General features: G+C 38.8%; 2 protein-coding genes across 11 annotated transcripts in view; both read left to right on the forward strand.

Moving 5' to 3' along the window:
• The window catches only part of Fas3 (fasciclin 3), a 302280-nt gene that overhangs the window by 115866 nt on the left and 165042 nt on the right, over positions 1–21372 (forward strand). The window lies entirely within an intron of this gene.
• The window catches only part of LOC137000466 (uncharacterized), a 128161-nt gene continuing 119243 nt past the window's right edge, over positions 12455–21372 (forward strand). Inside the window, exon 1 of the mRNA XM_067357020.1 lies at positions 12455–12569. Within this exon, the coding sequence (XP_067213121.1) occupies positions 12513–12569 (57 nt within the window). The 5' untranslated portion in view covers positions 12455–12512. The remainder of the gene's footprint in view (positions 12570–21372) is intronic.

A 21372-nucleotide genomic window follows, 5' to 3' on the forward strand; every position in this document is an offset into this window, starting at 1 on the left:
GCGGTGACGACGAAAGTTTATCCCACGCGCCGAACTTTTGCCGGATAAACGACAAATTCGAGGACGACTCTGAGCTTTTGACGAAATTGAACGTCGCAAAGCATTCCCCGCTTATTCGATCAATGGCACGGCAAATTTCGCTTATCGACAGTGGCGCAATAAAAAGAACGATATTTCGAACGCGATCACATATCCACGCGAGCCACCGGTGCCGTTGTTTGCCGCAACGTTCGTTAAAAAAATATCTCTAAAACGAAAAAGGATCGAATTGTAGAGCGGAAATCTAATTCCTGAATTCGTTTGTTCGAACGTTCGCGCAATTGTTCGAATGGATCACAATGAAATCGAAATTTTAGTGTATAGAGCATGTAGAGAATTTATTTACGCTATTATTACTTAACATTGCTGTTTAATAAGTTCTGAAAAAAATGAATTCTTAACAATTGTACAACATTGAGAATTAGAGAAAATGCTGTTATTAATTAAAGGCTCAATTTCTTAGGCAACCTTAGATGAACGTTTTTTTTTAATTTAATTTGAAAATTGTCTTTGGATTTTTTCAAATATTATCAGAAATAAAAGTTTTCATTTGATCAAACTTTGCGAAAACGGCAGACATAAAAATAGTTGATGGAAGTCTTCAGTTCTCCAAAATCTTTAGTTTTCATTCGACAAGTTAAATGCACGCTTTCGGAAAAGTTCTGTGCCGAGGAGGAGATCCAGTCGGATAAGTGTGTCTGTAACCCCGGCTGTGCGATGAAATCCCGCAAGCACTTTCAGAGAGGCAAACATTAGTGAGTCGTACTAGTCCGGTTCACCCGCGCGTCTTTATTCCGCTGTCGGCTTTTCGGTGAGTTCCCTTCCGATTCGGTCCATTTTGTTGACACTCGCCGGAACTCTAAACAGCTTCCGGCGGAAGTTTCCCGCAAGCCTCCCTGGGGCGAGAGTGGATCCCGAAACACCCTTTGGTTGGATATTTAAGCCGCCCCGTGGAAAAAGCGCCGAAGAGTAGCGCGCCAGCGCGCACCCTTCCTATGACGTCCGAGATTCTCCCTTAATCTTGCTTGGCCATGCATTCGGAATTATCTTCTCCCGGCCTGCGTGTGTACGTTCGCGATAAATCTATCGCCCTCGACAAATCTTCCGCTTTTGTAATTCCGCAGGGCGCAAATATGCACGACAGAATGTCTCTATGAATCAGAAGAGGGGCGTTAATGCAGATTACACTGCAACTTTATATTCGGTGGAATATATAAATAAATTTTATAAATTTTTTCGATGCGAGACCGAAGTGGAGCACTTATTTATTAACCGCGAAATTGTTATGTTTAATTCGAGCTATTCCTACTTTATTAATTAAACACCTAAGAGGCGCGTTACAATTTTAATAGTTATATAACTATATTTTTAAATATTTCACATCTTTTGATGTAACATTGAAAACGTGCCAAAATGAAAATACCTCCAAATATATTGAATAACTGGCAATTGATATGTAAAACTAGATAATATTTCATAGAACGCATGATACAATTTTCAACAAACTGCCTGGGGTAAAAGATAAAAATGATTTTTATTGTGAGATATCCGGTGAAATATGCGGGTTGACTATAGATCAACGTTGCTATTATAAGTGAATTCATATAGATTTGGATTGTTTGATCAATCGTCGTGTAAATGTTATCTTCTTAATACACAAAACAAATCCGCAAGCAAGCGAAATATTCCTTTATTCTGAACACGATAACGTAGCAGTTATATTATTTTTATTATTGCTAATCTTTTTACTAACTATCGGACATAATTAATTAAAGCGCCTTAAATTAATTTTGCTGCGGCGAAAATGTAGTGCAACAACACGGAAACTTTTGTTATACATATAGTAGATATTCTTGGCATGAGATATTGCAGCATCGCTCGATTTAGCCGTTCATAAATTTGTCTTCGAGGATGTTTGAATTAAAGCTGCGCAAAGTGTATTTTCAACGCGTAAGATTTTATTAAGCAGGTCGTTGGTGTATCCGCGTTTACCCGCTCTTTATTGCGTTTACTATGCGTGTGATAAATCTGTCAACTCGCGCGAAAGTTCAGGTCGTAACTTAGGAGCAACTTTGCGGTCCACAAAGGTGAAGTCACCGGGTTGGGACAGTGTGGACGAAAGTTCAGGGATCTCATGCAAATTTCATCTTCTTCGACTAATAAAATACACCCTCGCCTTGACGCAGGACTAAAGCGCATAGATCCTACATCGCTGTAACCAGCACTCGACAGTTTACTCGAAATTAATTTCCTGACGTCCGTTAATGCATTATCCCTTTTAAGTTGTGTATCTAGCGAAATGTAAATGCGTTATCGTATATTATTCTCGCAGCTTTATGACTTATGGGAGATATCGCAGTCACCGTAAATGTAAGTTTTACTGCCTCTCCGAAGAAGGGAGGCGGCGTAATAAAGCAAAGATAAAGAACAGTCCGGAGTTCGATTAACTTCTCGCAATCGTAAATCCGCGCGATAAATTATTCTGACTTAACAATTCCGGGGAACTCCGTAAATTTAACTGAGCCAAATCGCGGAGCTCGCGAGAAGCTGAACTTTCTCATGCTAATATTCTTTCACTTCCACCTAATAAAATTTACAAGTATACGATGCCACGTATCCACTATAACTTTTGTACGAACGTATTATACAATGTGTTACGTAAGAGAGTGGCCTTTAAAACGATCGCGACAGAATGCACCGTTCGTGATTAAATAAAAATTTACCTCTTGTGAAACTTAAAAAATGTTACATTATGTAAATGGAAACTTGTTTCACTAATTTTGTTAGTGTTTTCCAATAATTTGATTTTAATAGTCTATTTTTAATTTCTTTGTAGAAATTATTTAATAAAACCGTGCAATGTATTATTTATTTTTTGTATCTAAAAGAAAGCAATCGGAGACAGTAAGAGCGGAGATTGACGCGCCGTTACTTCCGCGAACGCAGTGTCCTATATTGGCGACGAATCTATAAAACAAAAGGAGAATTGGAAAAAATCCCCGGAAGGGAGATGAATTTTGGAGCGCGGCTGCCGGCCTTCCTCTTCCGGCTAATAAAATTCCTGGGGTGTCGGTCGATTGCCGTGCCGGTATCGCGCGGCGGACTCGGAACTCTCGCGCCACTTCGGTGCATAGAGGGTGTGTTTTCCAGCTGTGTAAACAGATTTTATGCGGAGTGTAACCACGAGACGCGCGAGGGAAAATTGTGTCTCTCATTGTCTATTCCAAAAGCCACTTGCGCCCGATGATATACTCTCCGCTTTTATCCGATTTCGAAGTAGCTTGTATTTTTCTTCGATACGAGGAGGCGATGTAGTTCGTTTAATTGCAACAAGAATTATTTTTGTTAGAAATTGTTTCTTTCAGTGAAACATACTGGCGTATGTTGTATGACAGAAATATATTTCGTGACGCAATATGAGTGACTCAGATGTTGAGATATCAATGTTGATGACACAACGAAATATGAAATACGAAACTTAATACGTCAAGGATACGAACTAAAAGCTTTTACAGCCAGACCGAAAATACTGGCTTTGCCAATTCTTATTGTTACAAAAACAGAGTGACGAATTTTACGATTAGAGATTTCATCACTTGTGGATATTATTGACCGAACGATTTAATCGCGCGTGCAAATATTTGCGTGGGAGAATTTATCGTGCCATCTATCATCCTTATCGTTTATGTAGGTAAACGGTCGATTAATTTCCTCGATCAAACAAATAACAACGCACAAAGTGCTTTGATGCATATTAAATCCGGAAACGTTATTATAGCAACCGATCCATCAGGCAACGGTCCTAGCTCTAATGGAATTGATAATCTAACCGCTCGTCAAAGCGAACACCTATCGAGTTGAGGCAACAAACAGAATTAAATAATTCAAAGTCATTTGTCGGATAATTTTCCAGATGCAAAAAAGTCACGCTGTCAGGAAAAGCTTTTGATTACGAATAAACACGCGAGTGAGATCGCGAAATTTGAAATCGAGCAGCGATGAGCAAATGTGTATTCATTGCAAAAATAATGATTCTACGTACGAAGCCCCCCCTTTACACGGCGGGCACACCTGTACATTATCGCAACTATCAATTTATAAAAGCGCGAGAAACCGCAAAAAGGGTCGCGAGTACCGCCGCCACTGTTCCTCACCGATATTGTCCTTCTGCTGAATTCCCAGAGCGATTTTCGCAATCAGCCGAGGGTTGGAAATACAGTGGCCGCGTGAGTAATTACAGGCGGCCGGGGGAGCCAGGAGGCGCGTCACAGGCCGGTTCGCGGAGTGCGTGCCACGCAACGCTTACCGCGGTAATCATACATGCGTAACGCGAGACCGCAGGGCTCGTATATCGTCCAGTTATTACTGGCCGTGCGTACGATTGCATTGTTGCACGTGCTGCGGATGCAACTGTGTCGCCGCTGCATTACGCCAGGGGCGTAGGTATCATATCGCGAGAACGAGTGTCATGAAGGGTGGCGGCCCTATTCTTCTTTTGTTTTCCTCGTGAAAAGGAAGATGGGAAGCGTGCTGTGAATCGAATATCATCATTTCAACCCCTGTCGAATTATGCGCGAAGACAAAGATGCCATTTTCACGATCGATCTATGTTGAAAAGGGCATCTTTGATTGTTCCTTATTGCATACTGTATTCGCGGTGTACTTTACTGCACGGCGCTTTGTAAACCGGGCGACTTCGTTCGATCGCACGCGTGCGATTTCGCGCACGCGAATGTGTCACAAAGTCGCGGCACGACGACGCAGTTATCGGATTTACGACAGAGAAGCGGAAAAGCAGTGCACGGAAAAAAATCCTTCGTGATAAACAAACTGATGAAGGAAAAAAAAAAGAAACATAACTGTGTTATTTCCAAACATCTGTTTTATAGTCAATATTTCGCTGTGTGTGCTCGAGGCGAATAGAAAGTTAATTATAGTTTGTTTGATGTTGACTTTTATTTCTTTTGCAGTTTTCTTTTTTTTGCGTTATCTCGTTGCGATTAATGAAAAAGGATGAAAGGCAGAACTTCACTTAACAGTTATTTCGCTTGTTTTGTCAGTTATGTTCAGTCATTATTGATCATCGAACGCACACATTTCCATTGTAATAGTGAATGAAAATGTGCGGAAGACCATTAATCAGATACTGAATTATTGTCATAACGAGCACACGTGAAACACAAATAGACGTGTCTTACAGTATCATGGCAGTTAAATTTTTTTATCTTATATATGAACAGCATCTGTATATCTATCTGTGTATCCATCTGTGTAGCCATAAATTTCGTGCAAAGATGACTTGCGCGAAATGTTAAAAAATTCACACACGCGCGCTTTTAGTGTCTAAAATCGTGTTACGCACACTTTAATTCTACATATCCGTGTTTACGAGCGCTTTTAGGATTTTAAAACTCCAGATTTCTAGCAGCGACGTATATTTATATTAAAACTAGAAAATATATTCTAATGCGTTACGATTCGTTCCCGAAACGAAACAAGGGGAACCGTGTGACAAATTGATGTCCGACGAAATTTTTGAAGACATTATTTACAAAGGAAATTTATCTTTTACTAAATCTTGAATGAGTTTTATTTTAACAGAAACGTCATTTGAGATAAATTTAAAATCGTAATATTTAAATCTGTAGATAAAGAGAATGGTCACAGGTTTCGGTTTAATCTTGCGAAAACAAAATTGTCTTTATTCAGAACTTTCTTCTGTGTTCTTTTTTTTATCTTTTATGTTCTTTTAAAATATACAAGTATGCAATCTTTTTTATGGTGAACTACGCAAGCGCTTGCTATTTTTTATTCTAGAGAACACTTGTGCAAGAATTTGTCTTGTTTCTGCCGTTCACTCCCGGTAAGCTGAAAATAATACATGCACAAAAGAATTTGCTTTGAATATCTTTCCGTCGCGAGATTATTATTTGAAAACAGAAAAACGTGACGGTATGTCAAACAGCCGTTCTAGACGATGACTCTTGGGGAGCTTCTTCACAGAATAGCGCGAGCTACGTGTGTTATTTCAATAAAGACGTATAGATTTGTGTAGCGTGTAGCTCGACTAGGTGATTTCGCATACACCTACGTTCCCGAAGGGGTCGGTGTGGTGAATTCCAAAACAGCCGACGCTGAAAATAAACGCGGGGGCGCTTTTACTCAAAACAACGAACGTTCACAACCAAATCTAGCGTGTGGCTCTTCGTCTCTCGCGTATCGTTATCGATAAACGATAAGCATATCGGTGAAATCGATATTCTTTTCTGGTAAAGTAATATTTTCTCATATATTTTGTATCGCGCTTTTATATCCTATAAGATTGACATGTTCAGATATGAAAAGAAATTATTGAAAATACCTGACATACTTTTGTTTTAGATTGTTCAACGTGAGATATAAATTGTTCTAAAAAATGTTTTAATCCCTCCTCGCTTTCAATTTTTACGACTCGATAATATAAATGTTATGAGAACATAAACGCATTTCACAATTTTTAACGAAAATTCCAAAAAAGTATTGGAAAAACTATTAAAATATATTAATCATAATATATTTCTCACATAAATACATATATGATCGTGTAAGATAAGGATTGTTTATTACTTCAGTATATTGAGCATTACTATCTTTCAGGCGTTACAAATCCCAGAGATGCTTTGCCCTTTTTTTCATCGTCGCCTTAGTGCGAGTCAGAAAATTCACCGGCGAATTCAAGTGGACTTCACATTCGACGATTTACGGCAGTTCTCGGGCACATCTTTTCTCTCTGTCTAACTCGGCGCGCGCTATCCCTTCGCTCTTTCTTTCTTTCTTTCTTTATCGGATAAAGGGCATTAGAGAGCCGCTTAGGTGCAACCCATAAAAGATAATATATTTTGCGCGATTCGAGTATGCCCGGGTCAATTCTCTCGAGAAGAAATCTGGGAAAGAAGTCAGGTTGATGCAGATCGCTCCGGAAATTTATATCTGTTCGACAAATTATAGCGGACTCGGCGCTTGTAGATGCGGAAAGGAATGATCTAGATAATATTATCTGACAGAAGAATCACGCGATTCAGTAAATTATTCAGCGCAATAAAGCTTAGAATTTACTTTGCGAAATATTCAAAAATGTGATATTAAAATATTTCTTGAGTTTGTTATTTCTACAGAAGTAAGCAAAAAAATTTGACTGAAACAATTTTTCTTTGTATTATTCGATTACGGTGTAAAATAACAGCATTGCAATGTATCTCTGTGGTTTTTTAATTATCTGGTTTATAAAGCAGCGGCGATTATCGCGTATTTCCGATTTCTCTCAAGTCGCGTTCGGGGAAAAAGCAAGAAAGTCTCATTCGTGTTCAAAGGGTGGGTGACTACGTGCGCCTCCCTCTCCGATTAAACCGCGATAGACGGAATATCGGATAAATGGATACCTCCCCCGCGAGCGCGGTATCTCACAGAGTCGCGCAACCATCGCCAAACTTGCTGCGAAACTGCGCCATCGCGCTCGAGATCTATTTGTTCCCGACGATCCACGAGATAGAGCTAGCGAAGATAGTGAATCCTCTTACTATGTAACTCGTGTGGGTGAACGACGGTCCGAAATGCTGTGGTAGAAATTCAAATCGTCGCATCAGCGTGTTGCGCTTGCCAATCCATTTTTCAATCAAATACGAGAAAAACCGAGAAAAAAATTTACGCACATAAATTTATAATTAAAAAGAACTCTATCTCTATGGTTTTCCTCTCTCGGAAAAAAATTGTAAAATTTTAATCAGTACGCCATCAACCGAATATAGGTATACAGTAAGCATTAATATGTTTTATTAACTAAACATCAAGATTAAAATTGGACTTTTAAAAAATGAATTCTTTCAGCCATTTGGTATACAAAAGAATGTATGTATATCTCTCTGCAGAGTCACATTTTTCAATAGAAAATATTAAAATTGTTGAATTATTCTATAAAAAAGATCTTATATAAAAATACTCGTCTGTTCCATTCATTGCTATTAGCGTAATTCCAATAAGGCGAAATATATGCGAAGGAACCTACATTTCGTTTTCAAATTCAAACTAGCGCGTTTAATCTGCCTCTTGCATTATCGGCAAAGTCAGCTTTAAATCACCACTAATGCTCGAGATAACGAGCGAATAAGATAAACTCTCTCTACGTGATTTCCTGATAAACGCATTCGACTACCAGCGACCTGCCTAGGTAAACGGGCATGAGAATACCGCCTGGATGGTGTGAGAGAGGCGCCGCTCAAAGGACGCGAGAAGAACGGTGGCGCGCGTTCGCGAAAGGGGCGCAAACTTTGGTGCCGGAGATTCAAAGACGGCGAGCGAGCTACGAAAGAGGGATAAATCTAGAGAAGGGCGGAGCCGAACCGGGTTGAATCCTAATTACGACGACCCAGAGGCGCGTTAGACGTGACCCAGGACTAAACTCCGGTCTAAGGACTCAGGCTAAGAGCCGAGCGATGGCTGGAGGTAGTAGTTTCACGGAGGGAAGGGTATGGTGGGGTTAAATGTTGCCGCTAGCAAAGAGCCGTCGGATCCACCAGAGAGGATTCGGAGTGCGCGTCCATTTCGTCCTCGGAAAGCATCCCACGGGTGGCGTTCCGCTTCGTGGTAAAATTAACGCCTCAGTCTGGATGGTCTTACTCTCAGCCGGCCGACTTCTAATGCGATCTGAGAAACTTTCGGCTTGCTTATTCCGCCGCACTGTGAAAATCGCGCGACAAAATCCCGCTACACCGCAGCACACGAGTGCCGAAAACTTTTTTCTCTGTAAAACTGCATTTCACCTGCTTCAACGTGCTCGCGCTTCCAGTTCACTTCTGGCGACGAATGGGTTTAATTCCAAAATTAATCAGCAACCGCGTGTTATCGCGCGTTATGTCATTCCGCTATTTACGCGTCAAATGCATTTGAATGCTCGTGAACTTCGAATGTGCTCCTAAAATCCGCACCGAAAGATCTCCCGGAGGAGACCTTGAAACTTCGGACGCCAGTAAATTTCGCCGAAAGGCTTCCGGTCTGAAATTAGCACCTCGCTTAATGCTACGGCTGATAGCCGCCAGGTCGGGTTTCCGGCGTACTGCCAGAGGCCCGCGCACGACCTCTGCACCCGAATGAGGCACGAAGTGAACTGCTGGGCGCGTCCATCCACCGAGGACCACTCACCGAACATGATCTCGAATTAAGCACGATTTCTAGTAAGGAGTAGCGCGTGCACGGTGAATGAACGTCTTTAGCTTGTCACGTTGCCTGACCACGTAATGCACCTCGTATCGTTCGTGCGAGACCTTTCTAAAGATCTTTGATCTCACGCGAGTGAATTATTATATATTTTATACTACAAAAAAATTGTGAAATTACAATTATTATATGGATAATTTTGAGACTAATTATTTTATAACGTTAAGAATTAATTTCATTTGCAAGCTGTGAATTTACATACGTGTGAAAATTATCGACTATAATAGTTATAATTTTTTAAAGAACAGCAGAACGCTTTTTGCGTTTATGCATATTAGAAAAGGCTCTATATTTTCTAGTCTTTTTTTCTTTTCTTTCTTTAAATCTCTGGTTGCAATAATTAAGAATATTATTTCCTTCAATGTTTTTCCTGCTTAAAAAAATTAAGTATTAAGCATTAAGTATTTTGTCGTATATTTTTATTTCTTAATATTAGAAATGTAATTTTTTTATGTACTCTGTGGTTTTATAATTATATTCAAGCATCAGAGACATGCACAAGAAATGAGATATGTAATTGTGAATCAGTACATTGTGGACACTGTCGCAAATCTCGACGCATTCTCCGCATCTTTATCATTATAACGTCATAATTAACAGAGCCGAGTGCTTGAAAGTATCGCGCGCAATTTATTCTCATTAGCGAGAGAGCTTTTCGTTACTGCGAACTCGCTGCGACTGCGATGGGCTTGCGCTCGCGGGCAAATACCGTTCAGCCGTGTAAAATAATAGAGTCGCTAATACCGTGGCCCTCGAGGCTTATGAAGGCCCGGCGTGTGCTGCGCACACACGATAATTTCGAGTGGATGCTGTTGCGCGCCAGCCGCGTATATATAAACTTTCAAAAAACGATAATACCTGTCGCACGCGCTCCGCTCGAAGATCCCGCTGGTATTTTGCGGTGAATTTCACTTGGCGGTAATAGGATCACGCGAAGATAAACTCCGGGATTAGGGGATTATCGAGTAACCTGCGTGCGTGCGGGCAACCTTAATGGTATGCTAATTTGGCGCTAATTCTGAAGGGAAACAGCTAATAACTCAACGGCGTGCTAACCACGAAGACCTCTCCTCCCTTCATTGGCGCGGGCCCCGATATAATTCCGCTAACTCGCGCTTGTCTCTCGGCGAATATGAGCGTAACACGTGTTATTCCTCCCACGACGTCTCCCAAGGCGAGCTCATCGTTCGCGGTCGTTTACCGAAAATGTTTCCGGTAGTTGCATCAAGCGGACAAAGTTTTAGAGAGCTGCTAATTGAATTACAATTCGCGCATATTACGTTGTCGCCGTCTCCATCGTCGTCGTCGTCGAGTAAACTTACGATTATAATCACATCGTGAAATTGAGGTGCGGTGCGGAGATATGCCGTAAAACCCATGTTGTGTTGTAACTTTGCTTGTGACTGTCGTTTAGGTGGTGCAACGCTTTAACGCAAAACGGATACACATATGACAGGTAAAGTTACGATACAGTGTGACGCAATGTCGTGTGAAACATATGTTAGTTATAGTTGGATTTATGCCTCGTACCGAGCGTAAATACAGCATAATTTGAATTCCTGAATTTCATTTATCCATTAATTTCATTAAAATTATTCTCCATTAATATATACTCAAAATTATGTTTATCTATTGTTCAAATTATTATAAATAATTAAGATTCGACATTTACTAATTATACATTCGTCATCGATTAAAGTGTGGAAATGTTGATCAAGGTCGCGGTACAGCGATCAACATGCTGGAACAAAATAGCGGCGACGAAATACTTTCCTTAAGCATCGCGTATCTTTGATAAGAAAGAAAGGTAGCGTGTTCGGAACCGTGGACATCCGTTTAATCTGTAATCTGCGAATCGGCTTTACCGGCAATAGTTTCACACTTTAGGGATTTTGGTATGCAAATGCCGGCGAAGAAACACGCGCGGTATATCGGTGGCGGCTGGCCACTCGCCAGCTACTATTCCTTGCAGCCGCTAGCTATCGCGACCCGCACCGGCACGTTGCATATTGCAATGTGGATTGGAATCACGAAATCACACCGAAGGGTGAAACAAAGATGCATTCGTGGAGAAAGTGTCGTATCTTTTTGTCGCGGGACAATTAAATCGCACGTAAAATTTACGCGAAACTTTTACTAAGTTCCGTAAAAATATTACTTTATATCTGCATATAAATGTTTTATTTTAAAATAAACTTGAATCAAGTGAAATGAATAATTTCGATAAGGCATAATTATGAAATGATGATGAAGATATATTATAATAAAATTTTTATAATCAAATCAAGCTGTTTTTAAAATAATAACTTTATATATTTATATTTAGTTTACTTTTTCAAATCAATTTTCTCTTTTTTTTTCTCGATTTTGCAGAAGAAATAATTTAAATTTTTTACTTGCAATAATTGTGTCATCACTTGTGAGACTATAAACTTTTACTTTTTTATCATATTTTATTAATAATTGTTTACAATTATAATTAAAATTAACGATTGCTTATAGTTATTAATAAACTTGTTTAATTTGGAAGTTCTGGAGATTTTATTAAGTTATATTTATATTATTAAACTTTGCGATGCCAATAGAAATATTGTGGAAGATGCTATGTTTACCTTTTATTATAGATAAAGCGAAAATTGAATAATGCATCAAGAGAGTGAAGACTTCCCTGCTGAGAATTAGGCGGAACTTCTTGGAGATTGCATCGGCCGCGGCGTGCTCGCGTGAAGGACGATTAAACGCATCAAGCGCGAAATATCTAACGGTTCATGCTTTTAGCTTAACGCTGTGTAATTATTATAGTTTCGCAATACGTTACAAGGAGAGCGATAAGAATCGAGGTAGCTGTACGTGCTGGCAACACGCCGCGCGATAATACGTTCAACGGGAGTTGAAATTCAAGAGCCTCCTGTGGCTTTTCAACTAGAATGTGCGCAGCTGCATGTGAAGGTTTAAATATCCACGTTGAAGCGTTGTTTAATCTTGGGAAAACGACGCTCTTTTAAGAAAAAGGAGCGATGCGTCATACGATAAAAGCACTGCATATAAGCGTTTGCGTGTTATGACGTTGACTTTCTTTTCGCGAATAAATATCTCTGTAGTGCGCCCGATGATTTTGCATACAAAACATATACAAGCTTTTGATGTGTTTGCTTCTAACTTTATATGATATTTATTCTGTTTTAGGTGAGTCACAAAAACACTTTGCCGCACAAAGGAAGGGAATGCAGAGAAAATGCATGTACTTTATCTCAATCTGGAAAAAGGGGAGCACGATGACGGTAAAAATACATAAGAATATTTGCAAAGCAAAATAGTATAATATAAATTATGATTCCGAACAGATGCATTAGTTGTGGATAAATAATTTAGTATTTTTTTTTGTTTTTTTTTTTTTTTTTTAAATTTCACTGAGAACATTCGATTAAAAGTACTGCGTACTTGTCTTCCAATCATGATAGCAGTACGCTGTAATTTGCGTAAAATGAATATTTGCTTTTTGATATTTTCGTATTTGCCGTCGCTACTACGAAACGCTTTAGCGCCAGCCAACTGTCAGTGGTCTTGGGATCGATATGGGGAAGGTCACAGAACTCACGTAATTTCCTCAAGCTAGACACGATATTGCGAATTATCTACTTTAACGTTTTGCGTAGTAATGCTTCGTAATGCTTCACGCGACAGATAATTTCGAGCGACTATAGTCTCACGAGCGATGACTCACGACCATCGCAATAAATCGAAGAAAAGGGGGGAAAAAAAATGTAGAGAGCAATTTTAAATTAACCGCAGGCAAAGAGCGACATCTCTCGTCACTTGTAATATAATACGAGATTCGCAACTGGTTCTTCGTTCGGTTGGCGGATAAAAAGAAAGATTGACTCAGATGTCAATTATCGAGCAATCTTAATCAAGGCCTGTCTGGCTGCAAGCACTTTATCCGCTGGACAGCGCCTCGCCGATATAATGGGACTATATTATTCATTTTTGCGGTAATGGAAGAGATAATTACCGATGACATGAGACGAGTTCTCCCGGCCTGGATCGAGGCTCGATCGTGAAGTGAAGGAAGCGGGAGAGATTGTTAGAGGTATTATAAAAAAAGGTACGGCCGTAAAGTATAGGCCGCAAAAGCGTCTAATCTTCACACGGCGACGCGATGTAGCGGCATTTTACGGGTTCTCAATCATTAAATTTTCATCCTGGAGTCATTCGCGAGTAGACCTACCACAAGAAGCTTCCGCATTCCATTAGCACATAATACCGAATGATTAGATGAACGTCGGCAATTTACCGCGGTAATTTCTCACTAAGCACTGTTCAATCGGAAAATTCGCGGAAATATAATATTAAAAAAAGATAAATTTTTTATTTTTCTTTATTGCTGTATTTGAAGCTCGATGTACTCTCTGCTCTTCGTCGTAAACGCTCTGCACTTCGTGGTATTAAATGCAATTTCGTGACGGCGAGCAACATCGTTAACGCACGTGCAGTTGAACTTAATTTATCGCGGCATTGTTTTGTGGACTAAAAAAATGACAAGGTAATGCGTATAATGCGCGTGATAAGAGCGCGCCGGATTATTCTTCTCCAAATCACCCTCGGGCCAGACGTAATTTCCGCCGTTCAGCCATTCGGATCTCGACCGCAGAATCCAATCTTTTATTCTGTTGCGCAAATTTGATTTGCGGAAGATAAAAATATCGCTATTAGGTCAGGTGCAATCTGCTGGGTTTTTGCGGATTAAAACCCACGGGACAATTTTAGCGAAATTATTTCAACGAAAGGGATTGTTCATTGTGGAGTAGATTTTTTAATTGCGCGTCCGTTAAAATCTGGGATAACGGGGTTAAAAATATCGTGGCTCAAGCGTATTTTGTATTTTTGCCCTTTTTCCCCGCTGGACGCGTTCAGTGGACTTTTGATAAACTATATCCGTCGTTGTCGCGGAAGCTAGCTGTACGAATTAACTCGCTAAACCGGAATATCTTCGCGCTGAATCGCTGCGAGAACAAATCTCGAGAAGAGGGCAAGCCGACGTTAATTCCGCACGGTGCCGCATTAACGTCAAACTTTGGCGACGCGCGGACGTCTTGCCCAAACTTATAATAATAATTATCATTATTATGACGTCGTTCAACAGCATCTCCGCCAAGCGCAAAGTCTGCCTCGCAGCCTCCGAGGATTTGACGTTCGCGAAACAGTCGAGCCGGTTAAAACCGGCGAACACAGCGACGACGACGACGGTCGCCTCTCTCATAACGAGTTGTCTTAAAGTTTCACGACGAGAGGGCAAATCGTTCGCGCGCGCCGTTTGGGCGAATACGTCAGGCGAGACGGGCTGAAAGAGAGATTCTTCTCCTGGTAAATTCAACCTTGGCGCATCTATTTCAAAGTGAAATAAATTCGAGTTGCCGTCTCAAACTATTTAATATACTGTAGAAAATGCAAAGACTCAACTGCATATTTCACGCTAAATGTGAGTATCTTGTTTCTCTGCCTACCTTATTGTTTTACATTAGCAAACTTACTTTAGTTTCACTTGTACAACATACTGGCGTATTTAACGTGAATAAAGATTAAAGCTAGTTTTGCTCGTATAAAATATCTGTGTATTTAATACGAATAAGGTCTAAATTTATATAATTATTTTATATTATTTTAAACTTAAATAATTATTTCAATTTTATTGAAAACTTACAAAAACAAAACACGATAAAATATTTTACGCATTATTACGGTTCGCACACAATGGTGTCATAAATCATAACAAAGTGTAATCTTTTTCCTATCACTCGATCGACAGTGCTATTGATATGTTGGATAAATGCATACTTTTGTGAATATTGCAAGAGAAAAGTCAGAACAACGAAACACGAAGTTACCGAAGTACAACATCTATACGAAAAATTCAAGAATTGAGACAATCAGAGTTCGTCGACGTCGGAGTGAAGTAAATCGCGATGCTATCGAATGCGAGACTAGTCGACTTCGAAATGACACCGACGTACGGAAAACTTTCTTACTGCGTTCAATATAAAATTGGATTGTATTCCAAGTATGTCAACGTTCTCGGAGAAGCTCTACGCGATCCACGGTAAGAGAATACCGCCTCACATAATCGAGTTCTCTTTCTATATTTGCCGTCTTTGTATAGCTTTACTTCGACAGTTAATGAATTCACGGTATCAATTTGCGAAAATCGATCGCGCTATAATTTGTCATCACGAAACTTATCACGAGTTTTCGTGCTATAAATAATTTCAAGAACGATCGTAATATTTAAATCTGATCAAAGTATTACATAAAAATTATATTTTCTGCAAAAGCTACAATTTTGGTGTACTTCTCGTTTCTTAATATCGCATAGTTTTTTAAATAGAATTGTTAAAACAATAAGTAATTATTTAAAAGTATTCAGAGATTATTTAAAAATAGTAATTATATAATTATTTAAATGCAAACAACAAAGAATTACGTGTTGCATTAGCAGAGTAAACTAAAAATTGGTAATAATAATAGTATGACCAATCGTGTTTACAATTTTGTTCGACAATTCGAGAATATTTGAACAAATTAAAGGAATATACAAAATTTTGGGGGCGTCAAATTCTGGAAATCCAGGGCAATCCGTACGCACTGAGAAGCCGCAATATTCCGAACGTTCATCAGCTCCAACCGGCCAGAAATGATACTCAGTAACGTGCCTTGTTAACGGCCCCTCCGAAACTGCCGTATCTTAGAGCATCAGCTGTTCTCCTCTCTCTCTCTCTCTCTTCTCTCTCTCTCTCTCTCTCTCTCTCTCTCTCTCCTCTTCTGTTTCCTCGGAACCAGAAGCACGTAGATGTGTATATACCGTTGCCGTCAAGTTCGTCGTTATAACGGCCCCGGCATGAAACTACCTGTCTCGCGGTGTAAACGAGTTTCGCTAATTTTGGGAGAAACTGCGAAGTTTCTCGACCGAGGATACTCATAGACAGTACGCGATTCAGTTTCCGAGCGCTTTCGCACACCGCATTTTCGGGAACCACGGCATTGTAAATCATCTCGAAACGATTGTCGACATTTGCATAGCTTGTAACTTCTGGGAATAACATAAGTACTCGTTACTTTCTTACGAGATCATTATGATTTATCTTACATTTTGCTTATAAAGTAGTCAGTAATAGAAAGTAAACAAAAAGTTTTGAAAACTAACATCTATCGAAAATCGCCTTAGTTCTGCTAAACTCAGAATCTTAAACTCAGAATTAGACATTATTAATTATGTATATATCAGTATCTATGTCAATGTCTTATTAACTATATCGATATCCATATCAATTGTGGATTGCAGTTTTTTTTTATATTTAGTAGTAAATAATTTCTAAATATTAAATTTTAAAAAGTAACATCCATTTATGATTAATAAACTATTTTCAATTATTTGATTTAATATTTTAGAGAGTAAAGAATGAACTTTAGATTGGTCAAGGAGTTTATCATTATTAAAATTAATAACACTTAGCTTTAATCGATGGATTAATGTTCTTACAGTTTAGAAAATCGATTACGATTTATATCGTAAATATTTTTCTGCAAAATTGGATACCGTTATCAATTTTGGCTATATCATAAATCATTAAAAAATCTCTCTTTTACTGCTCTATAAAATGAATTTTGTTGGAAAGTAGTCCCATTCAATTACTTTTCAAATATAATGTATTACCGGAGGTTTGCGGTTATAGGTCTGTTAAAGCGTATTATTTAACGTTATTATATCCGGCTTTCGTACTCGGCGGTTAATATTTCTAACAGCCGTGACAAGCGCATTGTACAGCGAGCGATCAATCGCGCGCATCGAGTAATGCTAATTAGGCACATAAATGAGATACGCAAGCGTGACTACATATTCAAATGTGTTTAGCAGTCGAGATGAAAAGGGTTATTAAATTTGAGCCATTGCGAAAAGGAAAGAACTGCAACATAGTTGCAATTAAAATATTATTTATGGTACTCATAAATTTTCCACTTAATCAGCGCATAAGACAACACCGTGGCTATGTAACATTGTGATTTATCACACAAAGTTTTCGATAACACTGGAAAAGTATCAACAGCACTTTATTTTATGCGTAAATGATATAATTTTAGACATTTTTTGCTGGAATTTACATAGTAAAAAAGTAAAGTAAAAAAAAATTAATTTTTCACTTTTTAATTTTGAGTTTAAATTGATCAAAAAGTTAAAAATATCAAATTGTTCTACATAACATAATAGGGGATTTACGTTATGTATTTCTAAAATAAACTCTTTATACACTAAATAGCTATTTTGAGATTCATTTAATGTCGGGCTATCTTATAAACATATTTTAAAAATTTGTTAAATATTCGCTCGGTTACTGTTTCACGTGATATTGCAGTAAACAGCTAAAGACTTAATTTTGTTTGTGTATACATAGATTTTGTTCATATAGACACAGGTATGAAACAGAACGCTGACGTTAACGCCTCGACGCGATCGACGGTTGCCCGCGAGATGAATTATGCGATCGGGATTCATGGAATCCGTGGGGTTAGGCGGCTCGGTGGTTGTAACCCCCGCTATATGTCTGTGTAATTTCGCGGCCGTATCGCGGCCGATTTACGACCGCACCCGGACCGCGAAGCGTGCTAGGCACGAGTCGATCGCCCGTCGTAAAGCCCGGAAAAGCGCACGCTCCGCGTGATTTTACCACGCCGCAATCATCGATCTCACATCCGGCGGATTGTTTTCCCGACTATCTGATTGCAGCGTCGAGCCTCTGATGCCGCGTGATCATTTCAGGATTCTGTCTGTTGCGAAGTCAACAAAGAATTTAGTTTAATCAAGTTGATTAAACTAAAATTTTATCATTTCTTCTTTTATTATATACTCTACAATTGAAATTTATGTTATATGCAATTTATAATTATTTATATATTTATATTATTTATTTTAATTATTTGAAAAATGTAATATACGAATGTTTATATAATTAATGCTACATATTACACAATATATATTACATTTTATATAGAATTCTGTTGGTGATTAAAATATGAAATGAGTAGAGTCTTACTTTTATGAACAAAGATCAGATCGAATACCTATAAAAGTTTCCACGAGAAGCATCCGTTGCGATTTACGCAATAAAATACGCCGTGGAAATAAGTCACTTTTACGACGATATTTATGTCGAGATTATTGCGATATATAGAACCACGGAATTTTCCGATTCGGCTTCATTTTCCTACGCAGTCGTATAATCGCGCGGTACACGGGCGGCACGTACCGCACGAAAAATGCCGCTATGAAACGTGATGGTTTTATAGACGCTATTGTACCGAAGAGTGTATCTCACGGGGGAACAGATTCACGAACACTCATGCGAAGAACACTTCACTCCCGATATTGGAGATTGCCCATAAATGCTGATACATCAAACGTTGAAGCAATTAATCGGATGGCTACATTCTCCTTTAGCGCATAGTTTTGCAACGAACATTTTATTTGAAACTTAAAGCTTAAAAGAAATTTTTTATAGCATACCAACGGCATATACTACCGATTCAAACTAGAAATTCGATACTTTTAAGCGATAGATTTTAAAAACTGGTTTAACTATTTGCTAATCCCCTGGAAAGTTTCACGTCCCTTTCACTCTGTTGCCGTTGAACTCTCGTGGATCGCGAGCGGAATGAACTTAGTACGATGCTAAATTACTAGAAACATGAAGGATCAACAACCACGATGTAAATAACGTAAATGTGCGTTGCGATTGGTTGGCGCAAACGCGCGGTCGGTCGCATAAAAGAATTTGCTTCATATCGCCTCTTCATGCTCGAGCGCAGCTGTATGATACATGTAACTAATTACGCCAGTAGTTTCCCTCTTACAGCCGAGCAACCGTGAATTTTATCTTTCGCAAATGAACGCGAGTCATACTGGTTACGACTCTCTACATTAAATTTAACAATATTAAATTGCCTTCATGACGCGACTTGACGCAACTCGGCACGAAAGCACATTTACCGTATTAGAATAGATAAATTATACTTGGCTTTGATGTTTTTAGTCACAGTGTTTTGCACGGTTTGCATTAAAATTAAACAACAAAATTGAACAACATTGCCAGTGAGAATTTAATTGAAGATCTATTGTTATTTGCGATTGCGAAACTTTCAACATTAAAGTTTGCTGAAACCATAATTGCTTGAAAAATATTTGCTTATCTTTTTGTTCTTCAATTGCCGAAGAGTCTTTAAATTTTAACGTTAAAATATTTACATTGGAATGTATAATAATTACCAGCTTAAAATTGTGCAAAGAAGACACTTTTGAGTTTACTACAAAATACAATCCTGAAGTTTAATACATATTTTACTAAATCTATAACTTTTATTTAATGTGAGTTTCTAACCATTTATTTTTATCTGTACTTATTTTATTATTATTAGAAAACTTATTTCTGATAAAGTGCAATTTCTCTGCCTATTACACGAGCCTGTTTAGAGCTTTTTTAAACGCTTTAACATGTGCGCGCAAGAGAAGGCGTCGTTCTACTTTAAATTACCTCTTTGATAGCCGCCCGATGCCGAGTAATTGTTTTCTTTTTTTTTTTTCACAAAACTTTGCATAATGCGTATTCGATAATGCGTGCGCACGTGTCGCTCGTGCACGTAGCACAAACTGTATAATTTTACAATGTCGTAACCAGTCCTGGTGTAAAGGAGTAGCTTCATAGGAAGAACCAGGCAGTTAATGATTGTCGTAAAAGTATATGACCTCCTATGGCTTTAAAGAAAATCTCTTCAGTTTTATCCACTGCGAGGTACGTATCCAGCCGTCGCAATGACAATTCGGATGCGTAATACTGTGCACCGTTAAATTACAAAAAGGTTTTACGATTAATGTTATGCTTTTTAAACGAGATAATTTTAGCAAAACAGTTAAGAGATATTTTTCAGTCTTTTCTCTATTGCTTCAGATAAATTGCGGCAATAAAATAAGAAATGAATCTTAGTCATCAATATACTGTTACATGACAGACATCATGAAAAGTTCGACGTTTAAAATACTCTATTTATTATTAAGAAATGAATTGTAGTGTCTCGTCCAATAACAATCCACTTTGGGTTTCGATTCTATCGAAGTATCGAGAGAGGGTTAAAGTAGCTGGTGCTCGATGAATACTCCGTGAATAACGTTTTTGATCCCGTATAATCCGCTTCGTTAGTCGTAATAATTGAGAGCGTAGAAAACATGAAAATAGGGTGGAACTAATCTATCGGAATTCAACTCTCAGCGCAGATGAAATTGAATTTTTACGTAATTCTCGTCAAAAGGCGCGCGAATGTGATGCGAGCTTTCTGCTGGTATTTAGTGCCGGTGAGCGTTATTAAAATCTCACGTAACGGATTTGGCGAGGATGGTCTTTATCAGTCGGACGATCGTATTTCTCGCGGCAACATCGCGAAATCCATTTTCTCGGTATAATTGACGGCGAAAGAAATCTCGGGGCCTTTTCCCGCTGTCGTCGAGCGGATAATCCCGTGCGCGGGCGAAAGAAGAGCCGGTAAAAAGGCACCCGATGCGAACGAGCAAGCGAGCGAGCGAACAAGCGAGGAGAGAAGAAAATGGCCGCGCGGGCGTGATCCACTTTTGCGGGAGCTTTAGTTAGCCCGGCTGTAATTAATCGACGAAGCGAAAACTGAAAATGATAGACGCGGATGGGGAAGAGATCCAGGCGATTATTTTCAACACGGCTGCGACGCAAGTGTGTATAATGCTGGTCCAATTAGCTCCGGTTTCTCTGAAAATTGTGCTTATTTTAATTTCCGCTTACGATCGTTTCTCCGAGATATCGAACAATGCTTAAAGTGAGAATTGCACGATTATTGAAAGGCATTTTTATTGTAGTAAAGAAATTATGGGAAAAATATACATTTTTAACTTTCATATTTTGCATCACACATTACTCTATAATAATGTTGCTCGCATATTTTTATTCTACAATATTGCGATTAAAGACAATTGTTTTTTTTTTTTTTTTTTTTTACTTTTTTATCATATAAATAAAA

Source organism: Linepithema humile, chromosome 6 (assembly GCF_040581485.1).
Source record: "Linepithema humile isolate Giens D197 chromosome 6, Lhum_UNIL_v1.0, whole genome shotgun sequence".
Classification (NCBI taxonomy): domain Eukaryota; kingdom Metazoa; phylum Arthropoda; class Insecta; order Hymenoptera; family Formicidae; genus Linepithema; species Linepithema humile.